The 24,625-nt window shown below is 39.0% G+C and overlaps 1 protein-coding gene across 1 annotated transcript in view; it reads left to right on the top strand.

The window, feature by feature from the left end:
* Positions 1–24,625, top strand: part of LOC124552247 (vacuolar protein sorting-associated protein 13-like) — a 494,948-nt gene that overhangs the window by 132,600 nt on the left and 337,723 nt on the right. Inside the window, exons 21-25 of the mRNA XM_047126529.1 lie at positions 3,840–3,998; positions 6,332–6,466; positions 8,283–8,455; positions 15,693–15,846; positions 17,789–17,957. Coding sequence (XP_046982485.1) covers positions 3,840–3,998; positions 6,332–6,466; positions 8,283–8,455; positions 15,693–15,846; positions 17,789–17,957 — 790 coding nt within the window. The remainder of the gene's footprint in view (positions 1–3,839; positions 3,999–6,331; positions 6,467–8,282; positions 8,456–15,692; positions 15,847–17,788; positions 17,958–24,625) is intronic.

Here is a 24,625-nt window from a genome sequence, read left to right as displayed (position 1 = left end):
TGTCCTTTCAAATTCTCCGTACACCGTTCTCCCCAAATTTTTCTCATTTCTTTTCTTTCGAAAACATTCAGTTCTTCTCTTTCATTCTTTGTAAGTATCCAGCTTTCTGAACCATACAGTACTATGGGGGAGAAGATAGTGTTGTATATCTTCATCTTTCTGGTGATTGACAAAGCTTTACTTTTGAGTTGGTCGCTTAGTGAGTACAGACATCTTGACCTTGAGGCTATTCTTTCATTTATATCCATTGTTATGATATTTTTACTGTTGAAACGTGATCCGAGGTATTTAAACTGAAGAACTTTTCTGAATTTAGACTGTTGGTCAATTTCAAAGTGAGGATTTGGGTTTATGACTCGACCTATTTCCATATATTTCGTTTTCTCTTGGTTAATCAAAGCCCCATTTTGCTTGCACTGTGCCTGAGAGATCTGTACGTGTCTTTCAGTTCTTCTTCAGTTTCACTCAGCAACACTGTATCATCCCCCCCAAATCACTTTCTCTAATACAAGGATGAAGATGACACATGAAAGAGCATCTCCTTGTTGTAAGCCTGTTCTAATTGGACAGGTGGGGGATATGGATCCTCAGAACTTCACTGCTGCCTGGGAGCCATCGTGCACAGTTATATCATCCTAATGTTTTTACTGGGTATACTAAATTCTTGTAATATGTTGTAGAGGCTACTTCTGTGGATGCTGTCATAGGCTCGCTAGAAGTCAGTGAAGAGACAGTGGATATTTTTGTTAAATTCCCAGTATTTCTTAAAGATCTGTTGTATAGTAAACAAATTATCAGTTGTGGAACAGTTCATTTGAAATCCAGTCTGGTAATCTTGAATAATGTTTTCTGCGTAAGGTTTAAGTTTTTCCAAAATGATCGTTGACAGGATTTTGTATGTTATGTTCAGCAAACTGATTCCTCTGTAATTTCCACATTCCATTCTGTTTCCTTTCTTGTGTATGGAACAAATTACTGCAATTTTCCGATCTTCAGGCAGTGTTTCCATTTTCTGTATCATTGTGATAAGGTTATAAATTTCTTTGTGCAGTTTCCTTCCACCCTCTTTTAACATCTCTGCTAATATCTGGTCCTCACCTGCCTTGTTGTTTTGCAGCTTTTTAATGGTGTGGATCACTTCCTTTTCTGTGATTCTATGTTCGTCATTATTAATCCTATCACTCTGACACTGGGTAATTAAAGGTTATGTTTGGATCAGTGAAATTTAACATTTCTGAGAAATACTCTTTCCATCTTCCTAGGATACCTTCCTGCTGTGTTAGCATATTTTCATTTTTATCTTTTATGAATAGGTTTTCAATTTGATAAACCCTCTTACTTTACTTCGTATAGTGAAACAACTTCTTTGAGTTTCCATTCCTGCTTTCCACTTCTATAGATTCTAGGTCCCCAGTTAGATATTTCCCTTTCTCTGTTCATAGAACTCCTGCTGTTTGTCTTCTAACCACCTTGAAGGTCTCTCTCCTGTCCTCACTCTCCTTACTATGCTGCCACAGTGTCCTTGCTTCTTTCCTCTTTTCCACTGCTCTCAAGACACATTTTTGTTGAACCATTGCTGTTTCTTAGTTTTCTTTTTCCTGCCCAGTGTTTTTTCTGCTGCATGTGTTACTACAGTCTATTCTTTCCCAAGCCTTCTCGATACTATTTTCCTCCCCAGCTTCTTGCAATGCTGTTAGTCAATTATTTATTTCAATCGCTTGGGTTTCTTTAAAAGAATGAATTTCTTTAACAGATTCTTTGCCACCTCCAATTACTTAGCTTGTCATGATAGCAATTACAGCTTTAACGTTCAGCGCAGCATGGAGCTCGTGCAGAATACTTCCGACAAAAGTACAAGGCTTACAACTTTACTTCCGCCATTTTTTCCCCAACATTTGAGGCTTTAATGAAACAAATTGGTTACACATGTATTATTCAAAGTATTTTCCGTCGCTGGCCTTTATTTCCTCCCATCTTTTGGGCAGTGTACGAATCCCGCGCCGAAAAAATTGTTCATCATTAGAAGCAATCCACGAATCGATCCAATTTGTGACTTGTGTTGGTCAACCAGGCCGTGCGCCGCTGATCTAAACAGGTGATAGTCAAAGGGAGCAATGTCTGGAGAATATGGCGGGTGGGATAGGAATTCCCATTTTAACGTTTCCAAGTACGTTTTGACCTTTTTTGCTACGTGGGGGGGAGCATTGTCGTGCTGCAAAATCACTTTATCGTGCCTCTCGCTGTATTGTGGCCAAACGTATTAATTTTGTTCGATAACGAGCATCTGTGATTGTTTCACTTGGTTTTAACACCTCATAGTACACAATGCTGAGCTGGTCCCACCAAATGCAGAGCATGATCTTGGAGCCGTGAATATTCGGTTTGGCCATCGACGTGGAAGCATGGCTGGGATATCCCCATGATTTTTTGCATTTAGAGTTATCGCAATGAACCCATTATTTGCCGCTGGTCACAATGTGATGCAGAAATCCCTCTGAAGTGACTGTTCACAAACACACAAATGATGTTCAATGTGTCTCAGTTTCAGCTCACATGGGACCCCTGTTCCTTCTTTCTGAATCATGCCCATAGCCTTGTGACTTTTTGAAATGGCTTGTTGTGTCACTCCCACTAATCTCGCCAATTCTTCTCAAGTTTTATGCGAGTCTTCACTCAGCAATGTCTCCAATTCTCCATCTTCGAAAACATTCTCTCTCCCACCACTGTGCCGGTCTACGATGTTAAAATCACCGTTCTTGAAGCATCGAAACCACTCATGTCACATTCTTTCACTAATAGTATTCTTACTGTACATACTTGAGAACACTCGATGAGACTTAGGCGCTGTTTTTTTTCATATTGAAACAAAACAGTAACACCTCCTGCAAATGAAGAGAATTAGGCTCGTAAGCTGACATTTTCGATAGAGAACAGCTTAATGTTCAGTCTTCATAGATTTTAATGGCATAGTGCACCATGATTTGTTGCCACTAGGTCAAAGGATTGGTAAGGAGTATTCTGTGTAAGTATAATGCCATTTGTGTGAAGGAATCTGAAACTTTCTCGAATTTGTGGTGAAGCAGTTTGTGTCTCTTACACGACAATAGTTCACCTGCTCAAACTTCATTGCTTGTTTGTAAATTTTGTCCTAATACAATACTGTAGTGATTTTCAGTGTCCATGTTCACCCTGTCTCTCTTTTCTGTTCCCAGGACTAAAGGAAAACCATGAAGGACTATCTTTCTACTAGCATAGATGAGAATAGAAAAGCATTCCTGAGACATCTAAAAGCTATCCCATTGACGAAGTCCCACAAGTGTTTCAGGCATTGGAAAATCCACTGGAATAAGTGTATATATCTGTTGGGGACCATTTTGGAGGAGAAAACATTCATGCAAACTAATAAATACAATTCTCTCCCCCACCTTCCAAAAAAGAACACTAAGCTGTTGGAGTTATAGCTCTTTCCAGTTGCCCCAAAACAGTCCTTGTTTACTTCCTCATGAAATCTTGTAAAAGCTTTTCTACTTCTTTTCATTTGGTGCCAGTAAGGACTGTGAAACTTGCAGTAAAGGCTTTGGCAAGTTTCACTCCAGCATAAAGTGTACGTTTCCATATAATGCTGTTTTGTGGCCATTCTTGCAGGCTTTTGAGATTATTCTGGTTTTTGACAAGTGCAGCTCACATGTTGAATCTGGTATCACTGTTTTCACAAGCACTATTACTTTCAAAATTTATGTATTAAAAATGGCAAGACACTAGGTTTTCGGAACAGGTTATGTCAAGATTTTCTGGCTCTGGCACTGCAAGTAATTGTGTATTGCCTTACTGCTTTGCAGATACTGTCTGTAGTTGGAGAAGAAGCACTGTCTGCACGTGTGGTGATCTTTGACCTGGACGAAGCTGTCGATACCTCAGACAAAGTGGATATGTCTGTGCGAGTGTCGATGGCCTGTGTCAAAGTCGTCTTCCTCAACTGGTTTGTCACCACGATGCTGGTAAGTATTGCGCCAACCGGCTCGTCTCATTACGGTAATATCTGTGTCTTTGAAGACATGTATCGTGTAACACATTCGCGTAGGATACACACAATTGAAATTGGAGAGCTTCCTGAGACCTGTGTGAATGAGACAGCACTCTGATTATTTCCATTATTTCTTTGTGTGAATGTGCTACTGAACAAAGCAGTCGAGGTACTATTTCCTTAAAAATTCAATCCAAACAGGATCTTCTAACCATTTATCTGTGCTGTAAATTGTGAATCGTTCACGACGGAGATTAAAGTCTTTATTGCTTTTCGACATAATTTCTACCTTTATTACCTTCTTACAGTCACCTTCTCGTAGTTTCTTGAAGCAGTGGACCTCCTTTGTCATGCCAATCCTTCTACTGTGTGACTCATCTATGCCAACTCACAATGAAATCGTGCAACTGCTTTTTAAGGGGGGTAGGACGTCAAACGGGCCGACTTCGAGAAGGAGAGGCACCACAGGACATTTTAATTTGCACTGTCTATACTTTTACCAATAAATTCATAAAACTTTGTCAGCATGACCATGACCAGGAAGGATTCAGGATTCACTCTCATAGCAGTGGAAGTTCAAAAACACGAAAAAATGACATTTTTTTAATGTGAAATTTCATGGTTTTTTTCAATTACTGTTGGCGGCATTTTTTGCTATAGGTACACTTTTCTTCATAAGTAAGAGAGATTCTTCGATGAATTTTGCACAGCTTAAAAACCATATTTACAGGTGTATGAAACTCTAGAATTTATTTAATCTATGGAAAAATGAATGGGTTGTTACGTTTTAAACTTCATTTTTAGAGAAAACTCGAATTTTATAGTTAATTATCTCAATTTTTACCACAGTTTTTAACAGATTAGGTAAATTCTAGAGTTTCATACACCTGTAAGTATGGTTTGTATGCTGTGCAAAATTCATCGAAGAATCTCTCTTACTTACGAAGAAAAGTGTACCTACAGCAACAAATGCAGCCAATACCAAGTGAGAAAATGATGAAATTTCAGAAGTAAAAAAAATGTTTTGTTATGTTTTTGAACTTCCTCTGCTATTAGTGTGAATCCTGAATCCTTCCTGGTCATGCTGACAAAGTTTTATGAATTTATTTGCAAAAGTATAGACAGTGTAAATTAAAATGTCCTGTGGTGCCTCTCCTGCTCAAAGTCGGCCTGTTTCACGTCCTACCCCCCTTAAAGAACTTTTCTGTATTTTGGTGCTCCTATGTAACAATTACAACATTGCGTACCCAGATTCCTTATTAATCAGAACAACATCTCTGAAGTGAATCTCGGAACAGAAGAGAATGACATTTCTCTTAGACTTCTTTCAGCTCTGTCTGGGTGTTGTCATCATAGGCAGTGCCCCTTCCTGAATCGGTGTCTCACCCTGATGATGATCCGTGCTTGCGCCTCTCACTGCAGTTCTGTACATTGATCAAACCAGTGTGTGCACTGTGGAAAATTCTCTACTTGCTAACAACCTAAACCAAGTTTTTCATAAACATCTTTCATCTGATTGTGTGGAGAAAGGGAACAAGATGTTATGCCAGGAGATGGACTGATTTGTGTGATAAATAATATATACAAATCTCTCCAAGAAGGTTTTTTTGTTTGCCACAAAGCCCTGATTAGAGCTCACCATTCCTTTATACAGCACAACCCACACTCGATTTAGAGCAATGCACAACAGTTGAACAAATTAAAAACCTTAACCATTTTTTTGGTTCTAGTTTTGATAAATTTTCAGATCTTTGCGTTGTTAGTGTTACTGTTTATCCTGGATTGTTTGTGAAATTTCCTGTTATTTAGACAATGAGTACACATTTCTGTTTAGATATTACTTAATAATTTACATGAATTGTCACTCTCTGTCTCACCACTTTGCTAACAGATATATTTGTACACGTTCTTTGACTAACTATTTTTTGTCACTCTGTCTCACCACTTTGCTAACAGATATATTTGTACACATTCTTTGACTAACTATTTTAAAGATGTTTTCATTTTATGTGCCATGTCACAAGCAGTTGTGTGTACTTGCAGTTAGAGAGAGAGAGAGAGAGAGAGAGAGAGAGAGAGAGAGAGAGAGAGTGAGTGAGTGAGTGGGGGGCGGGGGTTCAGTAATATTCACACTTGTCAGCAACTGCCTTCTTTGGGTTTGGTTAAGTGTATTATTGCTGCAGAATCAAACATAAAGCACCTTATAGTTGCAGAATGTGTGTAGTTTATAGAATAAATTGAATGTCTATTTGCGTGGGACTGTTGAGGAAATGTTATCGACTCGCCGCACTCTGGTGTCTTCCACAGAACTTCCTGAGCAGCTTCCAGCAGGCGCAACAGAGCATTATTGACGCAGCGCACGATGCAGCAGAGGCGGCGAAGCAGAACGTGCAGCAGGCCTACACCAAGGCAGTCCGCATTTCATTGGACGTAGACCTCCAGGTGAGTGTTGCTGCTGCGCTTCCTGTAGATCATTAGGGCATCGGGAGGAATTAGTTAATGATGGTGTGGCAAAGATAAACTCATATAATCGATAAAACTGTAATAGACCTGTGACTGTATCATCTTGTTACGAGGATCTAGGTTTGTTATATCAAGTTGTGAGGCAATTTTCTAGTTTGTAGATCCCATTAACACCACAGTATGCTAATATTTTATTCAGCAACCTATTTACACTTGTTAATTTTTTAAAATTAAGTAGTTGTCACCTTTGACTTGTAAAATTGCTATTATTATTATTATTATTATTATTCCTGGTTTTATGGTATGGTTATATTTTCCGTTTACCCAGGGTTCACAGAAAATTTAATTTTCATTCTCCACTTGTGCTCACCTGTCTGTAGATTTTCATCAATATTTTTTCTTCTAATTAATGTCTGAATCCCTTATATGTGTGTGGCCATGATCTGCCTCTTTTCTTCCTTTCTGATGGTTCTCATTTTGTAATCCATCGTGGCACACTCTCCTCTGATATCCATTTTATAGTCCGTACAATACAAGTTGTTTTTCGTCCACAAGATGCATTCATTCTCTTACTGTTGATTTAATTTCTGACCGTTTTCTGCCTATATATCCCTGTAGTTCATTTCAGTTGCTGTCAGTCTTTCCATTAATTGAGATTTAACTGTCCGTACTTGTGACCTATATGTCGTAATGCTTCTAATAGGTGTTCTGAAGACTTTTTTCTTTTGTTTCCTGTCTGATCTGTAAACCACATAAAATACCATTTTATGCTCCAGTAGTGACATTTCCAGCATTCATCCCTAAATTAATTTCCTTATCTTGTTTATCGCCTTGTCTGATTTATCCTCATAGATATTTGCGCTTTTCAGTATGTGTAATCATTCCCATTCGTTCTTCCCTTGTCAGATGTTGATTACCATGTATTTTGTTTTATTCCTGTTGACCTGCTGGGTCTGTTTTTTATGCTCCTCTATTAATTTCCTGGTGATAAAATTTTGTATTTTGTTATGTGTGATAAAATTATGTATTTATAAAATCCATGATTGCAGATTTCGGCTTTAGCCATTTTAAAGTGGAAACCAACGAAAGCTTGATGGTTTAGTGCAATATGTTCACTGTGTGGTCTTACAATAGCATTCCTATCATTAGAAGTGACCACAGAAGGTGCTTTAAAAATAGTGAAATACATCCAGTCCATAAAACTTCACAAGCAATATGAGGTGGAGCTTTATTGTGCATTGAAACAGTTGAGACAGAGCACACATTTCTGTAGAGCAGGTATCACATGTTGGCATAGCAGGTCACAGTAATGTATGCCTTTCACACTGCACATCCTATGTCCTCAGGGACAGAGTTCTTCAAAGAAAAATGGACCAATCGTGAAATGTGCCATGAAACCACACCACACAGTGATGTGATCACTATACAGGTGAAATTCGTGAACGTTCAGTGATGGTAACAATCCCCATATACAACAATTGTGGACTTCAGAAACATGTTATACATCTCCAGTGTGGATAGAGGACCTCCCCAAATTCTTTTAATGTGTTGATACTCACAAAGAACAACAACACTATTGCTGTTATATTAATAAAATAGCTTTATGAGTAATGCCCTGCTCACCTTGTCCAGATTCATGTTGACTGTCTACAAATGTATTGCATTATAGGCATTGAATGCATGTTTAGACATATATTTGAAAAGTGTAAAATTGCAATAGAATTTCATTGGAAGGTTTCTTTTGCTCAGTCTGTTGATATGGAGGCTGTTTGTGACATGTATTTCCTGTTCACAGGCCCCTATTGTAATCGTCCCTACAAATTCGAAGAGTGCCGATGCTATTATGCTGGACTTTGGTAAGCTGACTATCAAGAACAAATTCCACAACATAACTACAGAGGATAAATCTGGACATGTTGCCGTTATCGACGACATCCGCCTGGGACTTGTCGACCTGAAGGTGGCAAGGTTTGCAGCCTTTCATTTATTTCACAGCATTAGCAGTCACATTGACTAGTTGAATGTGGTTATATAGTGGCCAGAAAGGAGACTGGAAAGTTTTGAAAATTTGTAGTTTGATGTAATACAAATTAAGAGTTTTCCACCTTTAATTTCTCCCAAAATAAAAATATGTGTAGTCCTCTCCACCCTTCTCAATAACATGAAAATGGTGCTGTTTTCCAGTTTACATGATTATATGCTAAACTGAAAAATTTTGATGGTGATCATCTTCATTGTCCAACACACTATTTTGGAGTGATTACACGTTGATATGATAGTGTTATGCCATATGCCTGGTGTTTTTCGGTGTTTTGCACTCTGAGTGATATTCTTCATTCTCATTCTCTTTCACTAATTCTCTGCCCCTCCTCTCCTTCTCCAAAAAATAAATCCCATATTTCATGATGTCTTGTCAGTTACTCTTGTTCTTCCATTCAACCCTTTGTGTATGTAGGTTGTTCTGAAAGCTTTTGAAGAACTTGATGCATTTAGACTTCTTTTATAGTGCATTAGAGTATGGAAACTGCGGTGTTACATATAATTTCAGAAGAATCGTGTTTAATCCCGTGTCTACCTTGCCGACAAATGATGCTCACGACCTGCAAGAAGATGTAATCGTGTAATATTTAGGAGAGGGCAACTGTTGTGGATTTTTATTATGTATTTCATCTCGAGGGATGAAGTGTGTTGTTGAGGTGAGGCAATGATTGCATAAACTTCAAAAGTAGAAGTAACCACGGACGCATTTGTGCTTTGTCCACGGCTCATTGCCCCAGGTCAGAGGAGTGTTTCGGCCCTGGACAGAGAGACACACACATGACATTTGGGAAAGTGACTGAAGCAAATGAAATAATATATTTTAATATATATTCACTCTCATCTAGTAATGATTGGTCACCTTGACGTTTGCACTCTTTTCTAAGGTCTGGACAAGATAAGTGAAATTCCTGTTTTAAGAGTGTCTTGTACACAAATATTTATTGTACGATTATAGAAGAATATATATAGATATTATTGTTGAAGAAACTCTTCTCAATTATTTTATGGGGATGAATGTCATGTTGAAGAATCTTATTTCCAGTGTTATTCATGACTGCCAAAGGAAAGACTTGCACCATACAGTCCGGATATAATAATAGCGTAGGTGCATATCAAAGCTGTGAGCAACCAACAGACTCAAAGCAGAAAATATTGAGTTGAAACAACACATTCTAGCAGCGAGGTGACAGGACTCAGAACAGTTAATACTGGAACTTGATCAGATGCATAAAGAATGTTAACAATGAAAAGAAACTGGGAAGAAATTGAAATTTCAGTTGAAGATTTGTTGAGAAGTTATTGTTGTTTCAATTGACATCCAAGTAGACAACAAAACATTAAGAAAAATTACACTGATAAATACATGCACCAGAAGTCAAGCATTTAGGAAGAAATTATTTTTTTGCTAAATAACAACCAATGTTATCAGCAAGAGATGTGACACAGTAAGTTATTAAGTTCATTAGTCAAAAGACTGGCAGCCAACACTGCTGAAAAGGGCGATGACTGTGTGTATTAGGTCCCCTGCACAGATGTAACAAGTAGCGGTATCATCGGAAGTTGCCCGCAGCAGTCCAGTACTGTGTCCCAGCTCATTATCAGTGTCATGGTCGCAACAAATTTTTTCTGATGAATTGTGTTAGAGCCAAATTGAAATTTTTTAATGGTGTTTATTGGGTGTGCTTTAAGTTGATTTTGTGTCCCTAAGTTAGTTTTTCTTCTCTTTCTCAATTTGCCAGTTTTTAGTGGTGAGATATTATTTCTAAACCTATCGCTTTTGTAATTGTATGCCAGTGCAGACTAGAAAACTGGAGGAGCACTTCAAAGAATTTTTGACTAACTGGAGTGAACAATTTAGGGAATAATGAAGCAGTCAGATGCCAGTCTAGATACAAATAATCTGAATTACAAGCAGTTTTAAAGGTTGAAGTAGATGAGTTAAAGAATTCATTAAAAGCAGAATTAAATGCAACAATAGGTGCTTAGAGTGATGAAGTTGAGCAAGCCATCTCTGAGACTAATGCTAAGTAAGATGTAACTAATACCAAGTTAGATCAGTATGTTATTGACTAGTGTCAGGAAAACTTGGAAATAAATTTAAAACATTACAGTTAGAAGACAACGTCTTAAATGTAAGATGGGAGTTACATCTAAGGTCACATTTAGCTATCGATCCAGTTAATGGATATTCTACTGAACTGCATACAGATTTTAAACAAATCTGTCAGGGAGGTAAAAGAAGGTATGGTCAGAAGGGGGAGGGGGGGGGGGAGATACAGTTAGAGAGAGAGAGAGAGAGAGAGAGAGAGAGAGAGAGAGAGAGAGAGAGAGAGAGAGAGAGAGATCACTTGACTTAACGTAGTTTCAATAACATTAATTTGTTATTAACAAATAGCCACACTCTGATCCTGTCCCTTTATATACAACTGGGGCTAGTTGCATGGTTATAAGGTGGGTAGGGGAGTGGTGGTGACTTTGAATCTGGGCTATTATTCCCAAGGTCAAGTGTAATTTCATAGGAAGGAGGGCTGACTATGAATCTACACTACTTTTTTAACAAAGTAAGAGGAACACTGATGTCTGTAACATTGTATGGTGGGAGTTTTTTTACTTAAATCACGTGATAGCCGGCTCAGTGTATACAGCTTCTATTATGAGGGCACTGCCATCGGAATAAAGTGTCACTTGGGCTCTCTTCACGAAATGTAACACAATACATGGGTGTTACATACAAATTGTGATTACTTAACTCTTAGAAATTGAATTGATTATTCACTTAATATAGCATTGTATTATTATCGTTGTTGTTCCTATTGCTTTCTGTCTTATTGTTAGTGTGAATTTCATAGCTCAAGAATTTGACATTGTACTTTTGTCTGTTCCTTGTTTGTTTTTAGAAGTTCCAGATATGCTACAAAGAACTTTGATTCATTATGCAAATTTTGGATAAAAATAAAGTACTGTATTTACACGAATCTCAGCCGCACTTTTTTTCCGGGTTTTGTAATCCTAAAAACCACCTGCGGCTTAGAATCGAGTGCAAAGTAAGCGGAAGTTCTCAAAAATGTTGGAAGGTGCCGCCACAACTAACTTCTGCCGTCGAAAAAAAAAAAATTATATATATATATATATATATATATAATAGAGGGAAACATTCCACGTGGGAAAATTATATCTAAAAAGGAAGATGATGAAACTTACCAAACAAAAGCGCTGGCAGGTCGATAGACACACAAACAAACACAAACATACACACAAAATTCTAGCTTTCGCAACCAATGGTTGCCTCGTCAGGAAAGAGGGAAGGAGAAGGAAAGACAAAAGGATATGGGTTTTAAGGGAGAGGGTAAGGAGTCATTCCAATCCCGGGAGCGGAAAGACTTACCTTAGGGGGAAAAAAGGACAGGTATACACTCGCACACACACACATATCCATCCACACATACACACACGTCTGTGTATGTCTGTGTATGTGTGGATGGATATGTGTGTGTGTGCGAGTGTATACCTGTCCTTTTTTCCCCCTAAGGTAAGTCTTTCCGCTCCCGGGATTGGAATGACTCCTTACCCTCTCCCTTAAAACCCATATCCTTTTGTCTTTCCTTCTCCTTCCCTCTTTCCTGACGAGGCAACCATTGGTTGCGAAAGCTAGAATTTTGTGTGTATGTTTGTGTTTGTTTGTGTGTCTATCGACCTGCCAGCGCTTTTGTTTGGTAAGTTTCATCATCTTTCTTTTTATATATATATATATATATATATATATATATATATATATATATATATATATATATATAGGAAGGAAACATTCCACGTGGGAAAAATTATAAATAAAAACAAAGATGAGGTGACTTACCGAACAAAAGCGCTGGCAGGTCGATAGACACACAAACATACACACAAAATTCAAGCTTTCGCAACAAACTGTTGCCTCATCAGGAAAGTGGGAAGGAGAGGGGAAGACGAAAGGAAGTGGGTTTTAAGGGAGAGGGTAAGGAGTCATTCCAATCCCGGGAGCGGAAAGACTTACCTTAGGGGGAAAAAAGGACAGGTGTACACACACACACACACACACACACACACACACACACACACACATTTAAATATGTCTGCTTGTGTCTGTATGTGTGGATGGATATGTGCGTGTGTGCGAGTGTATACCTGTCCTTTTTTCCCCCTAAGGTAAGTCTTTCCGCTCCCGGGATTGGAATGACTCCTTACCCTCTCCCTTAAAACCCACTTCCTTTCGTCTTCCCCTCTCCTTCCCTCTTTCCTGATGAGGCAACAGTTTGTTGCGAAAGCTTGAATTTTGTGTGTATGTTTGTGTTTGTTTGTGTGTCTATCGACCTGCCAGCGCTTTTGTTCGGTAAGTCACCTCATCTTTGTTTTTATATATATATACACATCGTTGTCTACCAACCCAAGTCCAACATAGCCCAGCTGTAACCAACGCCTTTTCGCCTTTTTTCATTCCGGATCTCCAGTTACTTTCCGGTTCACCTTTATCTCTCCCCATATATTTTTATTTTCATTTTCATTTCAACTCATGTTAGCTTGAATTTTGTGTGTTTGTTTGTGTGTCTATCGACCTGCCAGCGCTTTCGTTCGGTAAGTCACCTCATCTTTGATTTTATATATAATTTTTCCCACGTGGAATGTTTCATTCTAGCTTTCACAACCAACGGTTGCCTCATCAGGAAAGAGGGAAGGAGAGGGAAAGATGAAAGGATGTGGGTTTTAAGGGAGAGGGTAAGGAGTCATTCCAATCCCGGGAGCGGAAAGACTTAACTTAGGGGGAAAAAAGGACAGGTGTAGACTCGCGCGCACACACACACATATCCATCCACACATACAGACACAGGCAGACGCTGTTGCTAATAGGAACTTTTATGAATTGTGAATCACATGCAGTATTCTCTTCACCATAAGAATAATACGAATATAAACATTTTCCCATGTATTCTTTAGTGTTTGCTGCTGTCTCATTTAAATCCTGTCTACCTAATAAACTACGAAACTAGAGGGAGACAACAGCAAACGCGGAAGTATACACATATCATGTCATGTTTATATTCGTATTATTCTTATGCCTAATAGTGATACAGTCAGAAATGAAGCACGTCAAGTGACTAGATTTTTAAATCTAAGATGACTCTAATTTCTGTGCAGAAAGTAATGTACTAAAGAGGCGTCTGCACAGATTTCAAACGGAGAAAAATTTTCGCTAAACTCTCGTTCAGAACATCTTCTATTATACACAGTTTATTATTTGGTTCTTGTTGATCATTATCAAAGAAAGCAGCAGTGTAAATAATAACAAATAGCAGTCTCTTGCCATTGTTTCGCTACTGAGACAATTCCTCTCTTTTTTATTGTAAGCGGCGGTAGTGTGCACAAAAGCAAACCATGCTGTGAGCGGCGACAGGTCGTAAACATTCATTATCAGAATGCGACAAACAATGCATGACACAGTACAGTAATGCATTTTCAGCTTAGAGTGACGTAAAAACCTAAAACAAAGAGAACGGCACTTATCAGATCGAAGAAAAATAAGCAATCGATTCAAACCAGACGAAGCACGTGAAAAAGGAAGGGTACCCGTATCAATATGGACGGACCGCCTGACACACAGCAATGGCTACCTTGTAAAGCTTAACTGCTAAGCTTACGACTCGAACCAAACTACTGTAGCTGTATCGTCATTCATTCAACCTAAATTGTATCTCATATTACAATGGACCAACTTTGTTTCGATTTGGAGGTGCGGCCTAAAACTTTTCTCTCCCTTGAATTTCGAGTCTCAAATTTCAGGTGCGGCTTAGATTCGGGACATTTTTTTTTTTATCCTTGATTTAGTGTCTCATTTTTCAGGTGCGGCTTAGATTCGATTGCAGCTTAAATTCGAGTAAATACGGTAACTAATACCAAGTTAGATTAGCATGTTATCGATTAGTGTCAGGAAAAATTGGAAATAAATTTAAAATATTACAATTAGAAGACACTGTCTTAAATATCTTAAATATAAGATGGGAGTTACGTCTAAGGTCACATATAGCTATCCATCCAGTTAGTGGATATTCTATTGAACTGAACTGCATACAGATTTTAAAGAAATCTGTGAGGGAGGTAAGAGGAAAGTATGGTCAGAGTGTGGAGAGGGGGGGGGGGGGAGATTGGGGAAGAGGGGAGGGACAAGGTGGGAGGGTTGAGGTGGACAGAGAGAGAGAGGAAGAGGTGAACACAGAGGGGCAGAGAAGGAGCTGGCTTCAATATATGTGTCAAATGCCTACGCAGGTAAAGCTGTGGGGGAAAACGTTATTTGTAATAATATTAAATTTAATTGTTTATTGACCAATACCCACACTCAGATTGTCTCCCTAGACCTCAGATGACAAAACTTATGTAACTATAATAAATTTAATTTTTTATTACTGATAAGAAATACGAACATCCTCGTCCTCTTACTAGACCTCAAGTGACATGAGTTAATGTAGTTCCGATAACATTAGTTTGTTATTAACAAATAGCCACACTCTGATCCTGTCCCTATGTCGACAGCTCGAGAATGAAATGAATCTTATCGGTCCACTGGGGCTAGTTGCATGGATATACGGTGGGTAGGGGAGTGGTGGTGACCTTGAATCTGGGCCATTATTCCCAAGGTCAAGTGTAATTTCATAAAAAGGAGGGCTGACCATGAATCTGCACTACTTTTTTAACAAAGTAAGAGTCTGTAACATTGTATGATGGGAGTTTTTTACTGTCACGTGATGGCCGGCTCAGTGTATACAGCTTCTATCAAGAGGGTACTGCCATCAGAATAAAGTGTCACTTGGGCTCTCTTCACGAAATGTAACACAATACGTGTGTGTTACGTACAAATTGTAATTACTTAACTCTTAGAAATTGAATAGATTATTCACTTAATATAGCATTGTATTATTATCGTTGTTGTTGCTATTGTTTTCTGTCTTACTGTTAGTGTGAATTTCACAGCTCAAGAATTTGACATTGTACTCGTTTGTTTTTAGAAGTTCCAGGTATGCTACAAAGAACTTTGATTCATTATGCAAATTTTGGATAAAAATTAAGTAATTAAAAACACGGAATTACTTACTTACGAGAAAGGTACTTTTGTCTTGTTACGGTACGGTGTATTCTTGTGCAGGGTGGCACTGGACACCTCCGTGGACAAAATAGTCAGAGAATGTGTGCTGCTGCAGCCCATCTCGCTGGTCCTCGCAGTCAAGAGGAACCTGTCAGCCGGCTGGTACAAGAACGTGCCTGACCTAGAGCTCCAGGGCCGGCTCGATACTGTCCAGGTGTGTGATCCGATGTACAATGAGACTGCCTACAAACCCAGACAAAATAGGTAGCGATTGGGCAGCACTTGTCAACAGTCCAATTCAACATTGGGGTCCGCAACCCTTCTTGCATCAGGGGCCCTGCCCCTTCCTGCACCAGAGTGAAGAGAGGTGGCAGGGGGGGGGGGGCACCTTCTTGCACTGGGGAAGGGGGGGGGGGTCACCCTCTGGCCCGTCTCCACACCATGCACCCCTTTTCCTTTTGTAAATATTACAGGGCGTTTCAAAAAGGTACGGCCAAACTTTCAGGAAACATTCCTCACACACAAATAAAGAAAAGATATTATGTGGACATGTGTCCGGAAATGCTTACTTTCCATGTTAGAGCTCATTTTAGTTTCGTCAGTATGTGCTGTACTTCCTCGATTCACCGCCAGTTGGCCCTATTGAAGGAAGGTAGTGTTGACTTTGGTGCTTGTGTTGACATGCAACTCATTGCTCCACAGTACTAGCATCAAGCACATCAGTACGTAGCATCAAGAGGTTAGTGTTCATCACGAACGTGATTTTGCAGTCAGTGCAATGTTTACACGTGCGGAGTTGGCAGATGCCCATTTGATGTATGGATTAGCACGGGGCAATAGCCGTGGCGCGGAACGTTTGTATCGAGACAGATTTCCAGAACGAAGGTGTCCCGACAGGAAGACGTTCGAAGCAATTGATCGGCGTCTTAAGGAGCACGGAACATTCCAGCCTATGACTCGTGACTGGGGAAGACCTAGAACAATGAGGACACCTGCAATGGACGAGGCAATTCTTCGTGCAGTTGACGATAACCCTAATGTCAGCGTCAGAGAAGTTGCTGCTGTACAAGGTAACGTTGACCACGTCACTGTATGGAGAGTGCTACGGGAGAACCAGTTGTTTCCGTACCGTGTACAGCGTGTGCGGGCAATATCGGCAGCTGATTGGCCTCCACGGGTACACTTCTGCGAATGGTTCATCCGACAATGTGTCAATCCTCATTTCAGTGCAAATGTTCTCTTTACGGGTGAGACTTCATTCCAACGTGATCAAATTGTAAATTTTCACAATCAACATGTGTGGGCTGATGAGAATCCGCACGCAATTGTGCAATAACGTCATCAACACAGATTTTCTGTGAACGTTTGGGCAGGCATTGTTGGTGATGTCTTGATTGGGCCCCATGTTCTTCCACCTATGCTCAATGAAGCACGTTATCATGATTTCATACGGGATACTCTACCTGTGCTGCTAGAACATGTGCCTTTACAAGTACGACACAACATGTGGTTCGTGCACGATGGAGCTCCTGCACATTTCAGTCGAAGTGTTTGTACGCTTCTCAACAACAGATTCGGTGACCGATGGATTGGTAGAGGTGGACCAATTCCGTGGCCTCCACGCTCTCCTGACCTCAACCCTCTTGACTTTCATTTATGGGGGCATTTGAAAGCTCTTGTCTATGTAACCCCGGTACCAAATGTAGAGACTCTTCGTGCTCGTATTGTGGACGGCTGTGATACAATACGCTGTTCTCCAGGGCTGCATCAGCGCATCATTGATTCCATGCAACGGAGGGTGGATGCGTGTATCCTTGCTAACGGAGGACATTTTGAACATTTCCTGTAACAAAGTGTTTGAAGTCATGCTGGTACGTTCTGTTGCTGTGTGTTTCCACTCCATGATGAATGTGATTTGAAGAGAAGTAACAAAATGAACTCTAACATGGAAAGTAAGTGTTTCCGGACACATGTCCACGTAACATATTTTCTTTCTTTGTGTGTGAGGAATGTTTCCTGAAAGTTTGAGCATACCTTTTTGTAACACCCTGTATATTAATTCTTCATCTGACGTACTTCATTTGTTTGTATTATTGCAGCTGTGCATAGCTAATGTGGACATAAGTTTTACTGAGAAAATACCTTTTCTTTTTTAGGTAACTCTGAGCCAAGAAGATTACTGTATGGTGATGCGTGTCCTGACAGGAAATCTCGCTGAGGGTCAGCCTGAGCAACCGAAGCCGACAGTCAAAAGTAAGCCATCTCAGACAGATTGGGAGTTTGGTGGAACGTCCCGAATGGATCAGAGGCCTACCACGCTCAATGGTAAGAGTCTCCCTGTAATATTAGTTAGTTACTGCCGTGTGATTTGGAGTAGTCCAAGTTTTCTGTGCCTGGGACTGACAGGGGGGAAAAGTTGACTACTTATCATATTTGGCTATTCAATGACTGTCATTGCCAACTTTTAAATTTAAGTATGAACCACACTCTCAGCTGCTTATACCATCTTTGCATACATGGTGAAAAGGTGGAAGTACCTTAGAGGATGCAAGGTCCTGCAGTGAAAGCCACTGGACTTTCAGAACGACACTTTATTAACAAACCAAGTTACAAACTAATTAATGGGGCTACCCCACTGCAGCAATTAAATCTTTGCTAAACTATATATGCTGAATATTATAGATTTTAAGCCATTAAGACTTTCCTCGAGATGCAGTTTATGTCCACTAGCTCAAAGCAGCAATTACTCTTTCATGATGTAACGAAACTGTTGTTACTTGGGGGTGACAGTGAAATTTTGCTGGGGGCAAAAATTTTCAGCATCGAAAAGAGATTATTTGATTTAAACAAAAAACCTCAAAAATTGCTGTTATCTTGTGTTCTGTAGACATCAAGAAACGTGTTATCATGGGAGTGTTTCTTACTGATCACACTGGCCTCCACCACTCAAAGAATTACTTTGAGACAAATGCAAATGTTTACTACTAGAACAGTTTCCAAAACATTACACTTTGGTAATTAGTTCTGCAGTGACACTTACATAGTTCAGTTGGTTTCTTCTACATATATTTGTTTGGTGTAACTTGGAGTAATCTGCTTCCTGCTTGCTGCTGCTGCTGCTGCTGCTGTTGCTGCTGCTGCTGCTGCTGGTGATGTAGTCGTTGCCTCTGTCCATTTCATCTGCTAACTGTATCAGGTTACATGAATTCCATTAAATAATCTAGGTACCAAGTCGTTTTATAGTGGTTTATTTATGACAAGCTGCACCATTTCTTCTTAGTGGGAGCCCACTTTACATAACAGGCTACATAGTCACAACACTGTATTACAACAATTACATTATTGCACAGACGTGCGACACAGTGGTTGCATCTCAAATGACCATTTCTCTGAGTTGACTTGGTGCATCTACTTGCTGACAGCTTGTTCCGAGACTGTCACAAACATCGCAAATGTTAATGAGATCTGGGCAATGTGTTGCCTTACATGATTGTGTCAGTGTTATAATGGACACTATAAAAAACATATGGAAGTTACAGGTTGTATCATGACTACTTTATTTAATGACATGTTCCATTTTATACATCATCAGATTAATCAAGGTTAATGAAAACAGTTCATATGTAGGTGCAGAGTCAAATATCTTATACGTCAGACCATGCAAAACTTGTGGTTGATGTATAAAATGTATGACTCCATTCGCATGTATGACATGTTTTCTGTGACTTTGATTAATCTGATGATGTATAAAATGACACGTTATTAGAGAAAGTAGTTTCCACACAACCTGTGACTCATTTTTGTAGTGTCCATTACAGAACTAATACAACCTTTAAATAATGTAAAAATGGACACATGCCATTTAAAAGTGACTTCACATCACACCTGTTATGATTTTAAATGGTAGCTTTTAACACTACCTAATGGATCTAGCCAGTTTGTGTTGCAGGAAATGTCAGTTTGTGATAATTCATCTGTAAAATAAATTATTGGGAATACGTTGTGGGTTATTTTACTTGCTTTTCTTATAGGCTTTTGTATGTTAATTGATAATTTCCAGGAAGTTTAATTTTTCTGACAAAAATTACTTCATAATTATTCAGAGTGACAACAGTGCCACAGTGTGTGTGTGTGTGTGTGTGTGTGTGTGTGTGTGTGTTTTTTTTTTTTTTTTTTTTGTTTGTTGAAACTTGTCAGAAATGCACAGACTTTATTCATCCAGTACGTATTTGAGAAACTTGTTCAAAACTCACTGCTCACTGATACCTCTCCTCCCCCCCCCCTTCCTCCCCCTACACACACACACACACACACACACACACACACACACACACACACACAGATTTTCAAAGGAAAAAGTTGATCGCTTACGCAGTTTGCGCTGCTCATACAGTAAAACGGCAGCTTCAGGAATGACGTTTTAATTTATTACCTCTCTACTAGTGACGTCATTCACAATAAAATTTGGAACAGTATCCACATATGCCACTGTATCGACCTGCAAATTTAAGTCATAGTAAGACACATACTTTGGGAAATATGATGTCATAAACATTGAGGTGCAAGATAAACTACCTTTAACTTAAAATGCAGAGCAAATCACCTGTTTATAATGGAATGTAACCTGGGTGGTATTTTTTATGGCTTCAGTGTTCCATTTCCCGTGTGCGATCTGTAACCCTGTGATATTTTAGATCACTAGCATTATTTAACCTTCCACTAGTTGTGCCGCCTTCCGTACCATTTGTTGTCATTGCAGACTCAGTTCACAAGGCAGTAAATGTACGTTTATAACTAGAACTTAACCAAAGTAATCCATACTAATATTATAAATGTGAAAGTAACGTCATCTGTTGTGTTTTCATGACTAAAGCACTGAACAGATTTTGATAAAATTAGGTCTAGCGATAGCTTGAACGCTGACGAAGAACATAGGCTACTTTAGAAAGTATGTAGTAAAACATATTTGTTAATTTGAAGAATATAAGTTGAAATAGGGAACAATAATTATTCTTTTTTGAAAATGCTATTTACTCTTAGACTTTTGAACTTTACCCTGTTTGTGAAAATCAATTTATTGTTTCATATGTTCTACATAATATGATTCAAAGCGATAAATACAACACATATTCAATCCTCTGTGTTCGATCCATAGCTACTAATATTGTAAGCACGAAAGTAATTTTGTTTAAGTTTTCTTAACTGAAGCTGCTGAACAGATTTCGATGAAATTTGGTGAGAGAGATCTTGAACCTGGTGGAAGAACATAGACCACTTTACAAAGTGTGTAGTGCAAGATATTTATCGATTTGAAGAATATTACATGCATTAGGAAAAACTTACTCTTTGAGAAAGCTATTTACTCTTTCACTTTTGAACTTTATCATATGTACAAAAATACTTTTATTGGGTGATATGTTCTGTGTAAGCTACTCAATATACTGCTTATAAAATTCTCAACACATTTCATTCATGCATCCGTATCAATACCAATGCTCTTAAATGTGAAAATAACTCGATCTACTGCTTTTTCACAACTCTGTCCCTGAATCAAGTCTGATGAGATTTGATATGGAGATAGCTTGAATCTTGAGGAAGATCATAGGTTACCTTAGGAAAGTGTATTAACTGTTTGAGTATTATCAACATTTTTAAATACGCTATACATGTGTGGGATGCAGACAATGCTGGTGCGATGGTTGGTGACTCTTAGTGTTTATATATCATTCTGTGACAGTGTAATCCAATGTTACTGTGTGCGTGGTTTACGATAGTGAGATGCTACGTAGTTGGAGACTTTCTGTGGAGATACAACAATAAAATCCAATGGTAAGCCCGCAGATTTAAAATTATTACCTCAAGTCTTGAAAACGTAAATCTGATTTAGTGCATCGGTCAAAGAGAGCTAGAGTTGAGTTGGTTACTCTAACACAACAAACCTCCGAACAATCTCGTGTCCACTGGAACGTGGATGCAGATCATCACATGGCCTTATGAGCTTCAGAGACATTAGAACAATCCCAACCTCAGAGATGCTTGAAGACTCAGACTTTTAAAACTTTGAACATAGCTGCTAAGGTTCAGTGACCGTGCCAGAATTATATTGTAACAATATTTGTGACTGAGGGCTTATTTGTTACAATATAACTCGGACTTTTGGTGAGGCTGGATTTGATGATTGACTATGTTAATCATAAATTAGTCATGTTAGTGGGACAGAGAAACAATGTAGCAGTACAATGCAATGAAATTGAAAGGATAAATGGTTGGTATGTGTTGCTCTTGTGACAGAATCTCACATCCAATACTAATTGCGCCAGTATAATCCCAATAAGCTCTGCCTCTGTACAAGTGTAATGAATTGAGGTATCTTTTAAATATAATTAGAAAATATAATGCATGCTTTGAGATTCAACATACAGCAAAATGACCAGACACTCGTTCATTATAGGCTTGTATACAGGCACTGCATAGGTTTTTATATGTATGTCTTAACACCACTGTATACAGAGAGCCAGCTTACTTGCTCCCCGTCAATCAGCATAACAAAAATACTGATGTGTGAGCACACTCACAGGTGACAGCTAGTTGTGAATATATAAATTACTATGTTAAATTTTAATGGAATCTCGAACTCACATGCATTCTGGAACGGTTTCGTGAGGTAACAGGCACAGAAAATCTCCTTGTCCAATGCAGCTGTCTCATTTGTTAGCAGCAAGAATTGTTAAGGAATTGATGTTTCCAACATACAGTAGGGAATAAAATATGACAGTCCGCCATCGGCGAGCACATCTTGCGCTGTTGTAGATAGCACACAATTTATCCCACATGCCTGCACCTCCTTTTGTGTTGTTGTAAGTAACTGCCATTTCTGTTTTGCAAAGATATTTGAAACCTCTAGATGCTTATTTAGCTTTGCAGATTCAATTGGCAATTCCATTCCACAAAAATAAGTAAGCAGTGCAGTTAATTGATGTGTACCTAACAGAACACTGCAACTTGTACAGAGTAACACTACAATAACAGGAGCACCATAGAATAAACAGCTTTAATATGTGTGTAGCAGTTTCTCTATTACTATTTCATGTAAAGTCAATGGTGCAAATTATGTCAAATGGCATTGCTTGCTTGGGACTATCAGTCCATTGACCATTCCACCACTGCTGCCCTTGTCCAGATTAAACAAAGGAGCAATGTATTAGTGTCAATTGCAGGAAGGTACTCTGGTCATGTAATTCCTAGGTCCAGAGAGATTAAAAGGAAAGGAAAAAATACATTCGTGCAGGCTGCAAGTCCATGTGCGACTACTGCAGGGTAAATAAGAATTGTTTTGCTCTCCTTTTCTTGATGTTTGCTGGGGTACACCTGCTAGTCAGTTCCACCCAACAGTGTTCCAGCAATTTTCATAGAACCTCACATCTTTGCACATGGGTGGGTGCTGAAAGAGAGTGTTAATTGCCCGAAAACCACTTGAATGACATAAGCTATTGAACTTTGAACTTTCTCTGTTCACACCTCCTTTAATAACACAATCGTGTATACTAAGCGGATTGACAGACTGTTTTGTACCTATGATGCGTATGTAGCTTGGGCAAAAGCAAGACAAGAAGTTAGTTGTATGTTTTGACAATGTTGACTGGAATACTCTCTTTCAAATTCTAAAGGTGGCAGGGGTAAAATACAGGGAGCGAAAGGCTATTTACAATTTGTACAGAAACCAGATGGCAGTTATAAGAGTCGAGGGGTATGAAAGGGAAGCAGTGGTCCGGAAGGGAGTGAGACAGGGTTGTAGCCTCTCCCCGGTGTTATTCAATCTTCATATTGAGCAAGCAGTAAAGGAAACAAAAGAAAAATTCGGAGTAGGTATTAAAATTCATGAAGAAGAAGTAAAAACTTTGAGGTTCGCCGATGACATTGTAATTCTGTCAGAGACAGCAAAGGACTTGGAAGAGCAGTTGAACGGAATGGACAGTGTCTTGAAAGGAGGATATAAGATAAACATCAACAAAAGCAAAACGAGGATAATGGAATGTAGTCGAATTAAGTTGGGTGATGCTGAGGGAATTAGATTAGGAAACGAGATGCTTATGATAGTAAATGAGTTTTGCTATTTGGGGAGCAAACTGATGATGGTTGAAGTAGAGAGGATATAAAATGTAGACTAGCAATGGCAAGGAAAGCGTTTCTGAAGAAGAGAAATTTGTTAACATCGAGTATAGATTTAAGTGTCAGGAAGTCGTTTCTGAAAGTATTTGTATGGAGTGTAGCCATATATGGAAGTGAAACATGGACGATAACCAGTTTGGACAAGAAGACAATAGAAGCTTTCGAAATGTGGTGCTACAGAAGAATGCTGAAGATAAGGTGGGTAGATCACGTAACTAATGAGGAGGTACTGAATAGGATTGGTGAGAAGAGAAGTTTGTGGCACAACTTGACCAGAAGAAGGGATCGGTTGGTAGGACATGTTTTGAGGCATCAAGGGATCACAAATTTAGCATTGGAGGGCAGTGTGGAGGGTAAAAATCGTAGAGGGAGACCAAGAGATCAATACACTAAGCAGATTCAGAAGGATGTAGGTTGCAATAGGTACTGGGAGATGAAGAAGCTTGCACAGGATAGAGTAGCATGGAGAGCTGCATCAAACCAGTCTCAGGACTGAAGACAACAACAACAACAACAACAGCAACAAGAAGCCAATTCAAAGGTCATTTGTCACAGCATTCCTTTTAACAGAGATCTTTTTTTCATTTTTCCTTGTCTTCTAAACATCTATAAAGCCTGCCACCAGGGACAAATGGTTCTACACAGCAGCTGGAGACACTCATTCACCATCATGTTCTGTATAAGTAGTGGGTTCAAGAATCTCTCTCTTGTGCAACATATTATAATAATATCTCCCACAGTGGGCTGTCCTGACGCTTACTACTAAATGTTATGAACATCATTCATTTAAAAATTTCTAAATAGGTTTCACATTTCAATATTCA

The sequence above is a fragment of the Schistocerca americana genome, chromosome 10, assembly GCF_021461395.2.
Source record: "Schistocerca americana isolate TAMUIC-IGC-003095 chromosome 10, iqSchAmer2.1, whole genome shotgun sequence".
Lineage (NCBI taxonomy): Eukaryota > Metazoa > Arthropoda > Insecta > Orthoptera > Acrididae > Schistocerca > Schistocerca americana.
The sequence above is the reverse complement of the archived record's forward strand: the minus strand, read 5'-3'. Positions and strand labels throughout refer to the sequence as shown.